At 38.7% G+C, this 9,038-nt stretch overlaps 1 protein-coding gene across 1 annotated transcript; it reads right to left on the bottom strand.

The window, feature by feature from the left end:
* Positions 1-298: 298 nt before the first annotated feature.
* On the bottom strand, positions 299-8,002 carry LOC117305964 (piezo-type mechanosensitive ion channel component 2-like; the record flags this gene model as incomplete). Its single annotated transcript, XM_033790810.1, is given in 6 exon segments — positions 299-2,646; positions 3,382-3,556; positions 4,361-4,440; positions 5,375-5,509; positions 6,594-6,763; positions 7,910-8,002. Coding segments are annotated over 6 exon segments (906 nt in total), but the record flags the coding sequence as incomplete, so codon positions are not given.
* Positions 8,003-9,038: the final 1,036 nt, after the last annotated feature.

Below are 9,038 nucleotides of genomic sequence, written 5' to 3'. Positions count from 1 at the left end.
AGCAAAGCGTCATTATTACACATTTAAAAAAAAAAAAACTCTTAATTTTACGACAAAATTTAAAACAGATTTTACACGAAACGAGAATGACATAGATGTTACACACCATGATTAGACAATACAGAGGTTTCACAAGGCTACATATACAGAAACGGATACGTCAGCACTTTGTGTGTTCACTTCACTTGCAGCCGCATTGTCCCTGTGATTGTTTTCAGTGTGTCATTCATTACATAGATAGAAATATGTTCGCAATCTTCTTGCAAAATATGTGGAAAATCCAGTGTAAATATATGTACTTTTTCCTTGACCTGACACAACTCTTTGATTGCGAAATATGACACAGATTGCGAAATCTGACACGCATTCAACGTGAATGGATACGGTTATCGTATTTGTATCAGTATCCGTATTGCGAAACCTCTCGAATACACCACAAAAACAACAACCATAGCTCTATACAAACGTTCTTCTAACTATATTCACAGAATCTATGCATCACCCGGAATTTTTCCATTTTACGAACTAGCTTATCTACCACTACTCCAAAATTAAGTGAAGATAAAAAACTAACAAATTATTTTATTACTCAAAGTAACTTAAACTACAACCACTAAAAACTAAACAAACAGAAGAAGTCAAAAGGAAAAACTCAGAATTAAAAAAAACATCAACAAATTAACGTTTCAGTAACAGTATATAATTTACGGATTTTAAAACTTTTCAGCTCCTGAGTTGCGTCTCATAAGGCAAAAGTCATTTTGGCAAAGAAAAATATATTTTTCGTTTCTTCAAAAGATGTTGAGTTAGTAAAAATAAAACTCAAAAAGTTCTGTTCTCCAAACACACTCAACTTTTTTTTCAAAATCTAAGACTGCTTTAGTGTGCTTGAGGTTTAATTAAAACTAAGCATGGGACAAAAGTCATTAAATCTAAAGTAACGACTTATGGTTTCTAACTTCTGAAAATACCTCGATGTAAAAAAAATTCATGTTCGAGAACATTAAAATATTCATATCGTATAATGTAATTCATTGTCTATAATGAAGATTTTGAAGAAAACAAATTCTGCATATTTGACCACATGAAGGCATATGTGGACCATTTAACATAATGTGAAACAAATAAAATTATTATTTTTTTTTTTTTTTTTTTTTTAGTGTTGCTTTTTATTCCATGGTTATTATTATTATCATTTATTTGGCCATTTCAGCCAGTCAAAACAAGACAAAACTGTAACAGTGATGCAAGGAAATTTTGCGATTGAAAGCGCCCTCATGCGGTAGAAAAACATGATTAAATATCAGCGTTGAAAATCACGATTAGTACTGTGCGAACCAACGACCAAATGGTTTCCCAACCATTCTCTACTCAGGGTTGCTACGTCTCTCCTGATTGGTTGACTCCTAATCTTAACGTCAATCCTCCTACTTTATTTCAGAGTGGCGTAGAAAATAATTTGAAAAAACTCAAAGATTTGAAAAACTCAAAGATTTGAAAAACTCAGAGATTTGAAAAACTCAAAGATTTGAAAAACTCAGGGTGGGGGGAGGGGATGTTTGTGCCTTGCATTGAAAACATGTTCACTCTCAGCTGACAAATTGGTGCCTAAAATCCAAAGGCAAAAATCTCATGACTTTAGTGGCCAACACACACTTTGGTGGCCAGACCAAGTACATGTACACGGATTATATGAAACCCCATGGCTTGTGTATTCTTGGCCAGTCTCCACAGTTGCCCATGGAACAAGCGAGTTGGGGGCAGGCGAGTGCACCAATAGTAGGAGGGTTATTGTATACATTGCATTGATTGTTGTTCATTCATAAATCAAGGTAATGCATGCAGAACCTCTTTGAGTACAACACTGTACCAAAGGCAATGCAGGCATATAGATTAGACTGTTTGCTGGTAATGGCAGCTTCAAGCCCATATTATGACAAATCATCGTTTCATTCGCCTCAATACCAGAAACTTATACCAGACACAAAACAAAGACACAAGGCATGAAATACTGTGTTAAAAGACTCTTGTAATAAAATAACCTAAGTTCATTGTATGCTTCGAGATACATGTACATGTACATGACACTGAACCTCTGCACCTACCCTTCACCATAACAGGTGCAAATGCTTTTGAAAAACAAGTATTTTTCTGTTTCAATTAATTTTCCTCTTCTATGGAAAAACAAACCCTAATGCTGTCACAAAGCAGAATACAATTTCTTGTTTCTGTTTGTCTTTAGTTTACAAATCGTCTTGTTTTCTCTGGCTATACATCAAGAGACGAGCTTAACTCACCACCCTTAACTCACAACCATGCAACCCTTCTCTCTCTTAACTGAACATTTAACAAACCTTCCCTCTCAACCCGACGAGTGGGGGGAGGGGGGCTGTTTAGTCTCTCTTGTATCTGGTGAACTCGATCAGCATTGCTGGCGAGCGATACAGGAAGATGAGCTTGGCCGTCAGGTCCTCCTCCAGTTTCATCTCGCCACACTCACGCACCAAGAAGATGTCCAGGCAGAGCTTGACGATACGGTCCACGTTGGGGAATTCCTTGAACATGATCGTCTGCGAGACGCCGCTGAACATCATGCGCACAAACTTGCCGACGACCAGGACGATGGTAACGTACAGACCGACGATTCTGTTTTCGGAACGACAGGAATTTTATTTTTATAATATTTTATAGGATTATGTACATGTATACAAGAACAATTTAAAGAGGAGGGATTTTTCCAACAGCTTGAAACCTTAGATGATGATTTTTTACATGTATATTTTTTCTTGCAAGTCGCCAGACACACAAGTCCTGAAGGCCACTTCAAAGTGTGGGCTAAAAATCATCTATTTTTCCAGGGGCTGTTGCCAGCTACTCCTAGGGCTGAAACAGGGTTACCCCTTTTACAGTCCATATGGATGTAGGCTTGGGTATCATCCATCAGAAGCCTGGCTGGTAGATGATGTTGATAATGATGATGTATTTTTGTAGCTCCTCTTAAAGGCCCTGGACACTATTGGTAATTGTCAAAGACCAGTCTTATCACTTGGTGTATCTCATTATGTGCAAAAAATATCAAACCTTAAAAATTGTTTAAAAAACCTTATTACCCGAAGTTGTATGCTTTCATCAGACGCTTGATTTTGTGAGGTCTCAAAATCAATTCAAATTATTTAGTGAGAAATTACTTTCTCAAAAACTATATCACTTCAGAGGGAGCCGTTTCTCACAATGTTTTATACTATCAACCTCTCCCATTACTCGTTACCAAGTAAGGTTTTATGCTAACAATTATTTTGAGTAATTACCAATAGTGTCCAATGCCCTCAATACAAAAACTTCAAGACGTTAACAATCACTACCAAAACAGATTCCACTTACCCATAACCAGCTAGCGGAGCAAACAGGTCGGACGCTACCCGATCATTGAACGTTAAGATGGACATCATGTCTTCATCTTTGTTGACCACCCACCATTCTCGCTCTCCACCTACCCCGTCAATGGAGCCGTATTCAAGCTTCATCGTGATGTTACTGTAACCTTGGGAATACTCCGCTGAGGGAACAAAAAATGGAGTTTAGTGAAAATGGGATCAAGTTTCGTGTAATGTGATGTATCTAAGTCTTATATAGCACACGTTTCTACTTACAAGAATCTCAAGGTGTTTTGTATATACATTAATAATAACCCGTAGGGTGTCGTGGCCGAGCGGATAAGAGCACCGAACTCAAGCTCTGATGCTTCTGTTCAGCAGAGTATGGATTCGAATCCCGGTCGTGACACTTGTGTCCCTGAGCAAGACACTTAACTATAATTGCTTCTCTCCACCCAGGGGTAAATGGGTACCTGTGAGGGCAGAGATGGTTCTTGTGACTGATTTAGCCGAGTAGCGCATATTAATGTTGCACAGGCTGCATACTCCCCACCAGGGAGCTGAGATGGTTTAAGATGTCTATTACAGAAGGGTAGGTTATTGAAGTAATGAATTCTGAGACCCAACTTTGTAGCACCTTCTAAGGGTTAACAAGGTGCTACGGCGCATTCAGAAGCCACAGCCAGGAACACCGGGGCGAACCCCTTCTCTTTTCGATATGTGCACTGGGTTCTTTTACATGCTTCACACAGCACATGGGACCAACGGCTTAACGCCCCATCAGGACGAAGCAATGGTTAAGTGTATTGCTTAAGGACACAAGTGTCACGGCTGGGGACCAAAAGGACCAATGGTATGAATGCAAACAGTAGTAAAGCCTGTCATTGCGACCCTAGCAGAGTCGTTCTCAAAGACTCCCAGAAAGACTCTGCTAGGGCCGAAACATCATGTGGAATTCTGAAAAACATTTCTATTTTCAAACTTACAGCTGAGTATTTTTGTAGCTGGTTCCGCATCACCCTTGGCTGGTACTTGGACTGAACCAGGATAGGCTCTTGGGATGGCTCTGAAAAAAAATAACCATAGAAAAAAAGAATGAATAGTGATGACCAACAACTGGCACTGATTGGTTAGTCTTAAAGACAGCGGACACTATTGGTAATTGTCAAAGACTAGTCTTCACAGTTAGTGTATCTCAACAAATGCATAAATTAACAAACCTGTGAAATTTGTGCTCAATCGGTCGTCAAGGGTTGCGAGATATTAATGAAAGAAAAAAACACCCTTGTCGCACCATGGTCACAAGAAGTTGTGTGCTTTCAGATGCTTGAATTTGAGACCTCAAATTCAAAATCTGAGGTCTCAAATCAAATTACTTCTTTCTTGAAAACTACTTCACTTCAGAGGGAGCCGTTTCTCACAATGTTTTATACTATGAACCTCTCCCCATTACTCATAATCAAGAAAGGTTTTATGCTAATAATTATTTTGAGTAATTACTAATAGTGTCCACTGCCTTTAAACAAATAATAAAAGTTCTCATTGGTTAATACACACATTTCAATCATTTATATCAGTTCATGGTTTAAAGACACTGGACACCTTGGTTACTCTCAAAGACTAGTTTTCTCAATAGGTGCATCCTAATATCATCTTAAAGCAAAAAATAACAAACCAGTCAAAATTTGGACTCAATTAGGCATCAAATTTGCAAGAGAATAATGAAAGAAAACACCCTTGTTACACAACGGTATGTGCTTTCATGCATACATTGTTGTAAAAGAGGCTCTCAATACATGTAGTTCAATGAGAAATTACCTCTTTCTCAAAAACTAAGTTCACTGCAGAGGGAGCCAGTTCTCACAATGTTTTATACTACCAACCTCTCCCCATAACTGGTTACCAAGTAAGGTTTTATGCTTATAATTATTTTGAGTAATTACCAATAGTGTCCAGGGCCTTTAAGGTTTGTTTGAAAGATAAAGTCAATCTTTACTTACACTGGTGAAGAGACGTTAGTGTCCAACTGCTCCGCAAGAAGTTTTCTTATCTCACGTTCTTTGGGGTCGGTTGCAGACAATGTGAAGGAGTAGATCCCTTCAACTACTGGCGTCACCAGAGAACTGTCGCTGTTTCTGCAATTGGTACAAGTTGGTAAAAACTAAATTGACAGGGATGTGATAGACTGAACTATGAGCGCAAGGCGTTAAAAGCTTGTGAGCGCAAAGCTTGAAAGATTGCCAGCAGGTAAGCTTGTTGGTACGATGCCTGCTTCTATACATTTGACTTTAGATTTAATACTAATAATAAAAATGGTATTTATACTGCGCATTTTGCGTACTAAAAATGATCAAAAGCTCCTTACAATAAAAATGGTTATGATGAACTAAAACAATGACTCAGCCCTAGTCTGCAATCTGGGGCATTCCATATGGCTTATCTTTGTTTTCTTAAAAATTTATTAAATATGATTTTTTCTTGGGGTTGGGATTTAAAAGAATAAACTGATTTTTGGTTAAACACGGAGAAATCACATCCCTGAATTGAGGACTAAATGGATCAATTTATTGGGAAATTATAACATTGGTTAACTGTTTTCAGGGCTTGAATTTCTGGGGGGGGGGAATCACTGTTTCTGCAATTGGTACAAGTTGGTAACAACTTTATTTAGGAATCAAAGCTGGATCATTTTGAAAAGGAAATTCTATCATCAGTAGTTGATGTTTTAGCTTCAATTTCAGGGACAAATCCACAAGACTGCAAGGGAAGTACATGTACATTAGCTCAAAACCATTACTGAACCAGAGAACTTGCAACAATCAATCAATCAATCAATCAATCAATTGATCGTTAATTTTATAAGGCACTAATCCAACAGTTGTTGTTAATAGCACCATACAGTAGGCTTTTGAAAAAAGGTAAAATTTAAGCAAAGTTTTAAAATGAAGTAGATTGCCTGACGTTCTAAGGAAGATGATTTCACATCCTTGGTGCTGCAATAGAAAAGGCCCGATCCCCCCGACTGTGTTTGGTTCTTTGAATGCTAAAAATTGAAGTTTGGGAACAGGAATGCAGATTTCTGACAGGTTCTTTGATTGACAATAAGTCAGTGAGATATGAAGGGGCTGAGGCATTGAGACAGCGAAACACAAGTAGAGGATCTTATAGACTGGAACAAGACTGGAATCAAACTGAGAAAAACACTAACTACAAGATTACCGTTTGAAAGAGTAAGCGTAGCGGAATTCCACCACGTTCATGGAGAGGAGATGTTCTCTGAGTCCGTTCCTACTTGGGGGGCTGACGTCCCAGGATGAAGCCGAAGCTCCGTTGATGTTCACCTCGATGAGGTCCTCAGCCTTGTACATCTTCAGGAAAGACACGGCAGTCTGTGGGGAAAAAAAAGGAAGAGCCCAGAAAAAAAACTTGCATTAAAAGAAGGGATGTGATCATGCATTGGATTATTTTAAAATGGGTTTTGTTAATTTGTTTTCCTCATCTTTTTATTTTTTTGTATGTTGCCAGACACTCCAGGTCTGAAGGCCATCTTCAAGGCGTGGGCTACAATTATTGTTTTCCAGAGGCCATTGCCACCTACTATTGGGGCTGAAACAGGGTTACCCCCTTTATAGTTATGATGAAAGTAGGCTTGGGTATCATCCATCAGAAGCCTGACTGGTAGAGCAGAAAACACTACCTCCCCAACTTTACAAAGCAGCCATGATTAAGTGTTTTGCTTAAGGACACACAAGGTGTCACGACCGGGACTCCAACCCACACTCTGCTGATCAGAAACACCAAGGTTTGAATCCGGTGTATTTAACCGCTCGACCACGACACACCACTTTGACAAGTATGAATTGAGAGTGATGCAGTGCTGGATGCGGCAGTCTCTCCTAAGATAGTGAAGGATTATTGCCCTTCATGGAAACTGCAGCGTCTAAGATAGATTCACCAGATCTAAACCCTGCAGTCTTATGGAATTCTCTGGGGCATCGGTTTACTTAGAGGGTGTATGTACTTTTTGTAGGACAAAAAACACAATGTCCACAGATTTACACTAAACTTACACAGTTTGAAGATAATGATAGTATAAAAGCTTCCCTGAAAATATTACATGCTGAGGTGCTGTAGTTTTTGGGAAATGAGTAAAACAATGTCATGAAAATAATTTTCGTCTGATGAGACGAAAATTATTTTAAGCATGTACAAACATATTTTCATGACATTGTTTTACTCATTTCTCAAAAACTGCAGCACCTCAGTAAGTAATATTTGAAGGCAAGCTTTCCGCTATCATTATCTTCAAACCCTGTAAGTTTAATGTAAATCTATGGACATTTTGAAAAAGTACCCAAATCCTTTAAAGCTAATGGGTTTTTCCAATGTTGTGTGGCTATTCTTTGCTGAGGGACCTTATGGATTTGGGGATTTTTTTCCCGTGCTGGGTGCTGCAGTCTCTCTCAAAGTAGTAAGGAATATTGGCAGTCGGGAAAACTGCAGCGACTAAAGACAGAGTCCCAAGATAGACTCACCAGATCTTTGCCGTACTCGTTGAGCAGGTTATCGTACTTCTTCTGGTTAAATTCAATAAGACTGTGCCCCTGGGTCGTCATTTTAAACAAGGGCTGAAATAAAATACAGAAAGGTAGAAATAATTATTCCATGACTTCTCAAATTTCTTGAAGAACAATCTCTAAATGAGAAAAATAGAATTGCCGGTAAGCAGTGTAGAGCCCATGGGGCTGAACTGGCATTAGATCATTCGAAGTACATTTAAATCAATATAAAGTAAAGAAAGATAAAATAATTTTTGAATGAAATGCTGGTAAGTAGTCTTGAGCCCCTGTGGCTGAATTGGCATTAAACCATTCAATTAAATCAATAACAATAACAATAAACCCTCCTTGAAAAATGCTTAACACTGCCCATCGATTCAACCAGCAATGAACCTCCTACATCAAAGCATTAGAAAAAAAACTTCCAAAACTGACACTAACTTTTGAAGCATACTGGTGCCTGATCCACCACAGCAGGGGCCGACCAAGACCAAATGTTGATTTAGCTAAACTATTTAATTGTCCGCTACAAAGCCAGTATGTACTGGTATGTACTGGTGCACTCAAACTTCAAGACAGCTTTAGAGATTTTGAAGATCGTATTTAGAGTAAAATCTTAAAAGTGTACCGCTACTACCAGCTCCAGAACAATGTTCCCCCTTTCCTGAAGAAATGAGATCTCTGCAACATTCTCTAGATTACTAATAATGACATTGAACGGACTCTGTAACAGATATTTCTAGTCTGTTATTGAAATTTGTTAGTTTTCTATGTTTGTTTAATGCTGTATATTTGGTGAATGAAAAACGTGTTTGTTTTGAAAAGTCAATCAATCAATCGATCAATCGATCAATCGATCAACCGATCAACCGATCAACCGATCAACCGATCAACCGATCAACCGATCAACCGATCAACCGATCAACCGATCAACCGATCAACCGATCAACCGATCAACCGATCAACCGATCAACCGATCAACCGATCAACCGATCAACCGATCAACCGATCAACCGATCAACCGATCAACCGATCAACCGATCAACCGATCAACCGATCAACCGATCAACCGATCAACCGATCAACCGATCAACCGATCAACCGA

This window comes from Asterias rubens, unplaced genomic scaffold (genome assembly GCF_902459465.1).
Source record: "Asterias rubens unplaced genomic scaffold, eAstRub1.3, whole genome shotgun sequence".
Classification (NCBI taxonomy): Eukaryota; Metazoa; Echinodermata; class Asteroidea; order Forcipulatida; family Asteriidae; genus Asterias; species Asterias rubens.
Note: the sequence above shows the minus strand (reverse complement) of the source record. Positions and strands in the feature narration are given on the sequence as shown.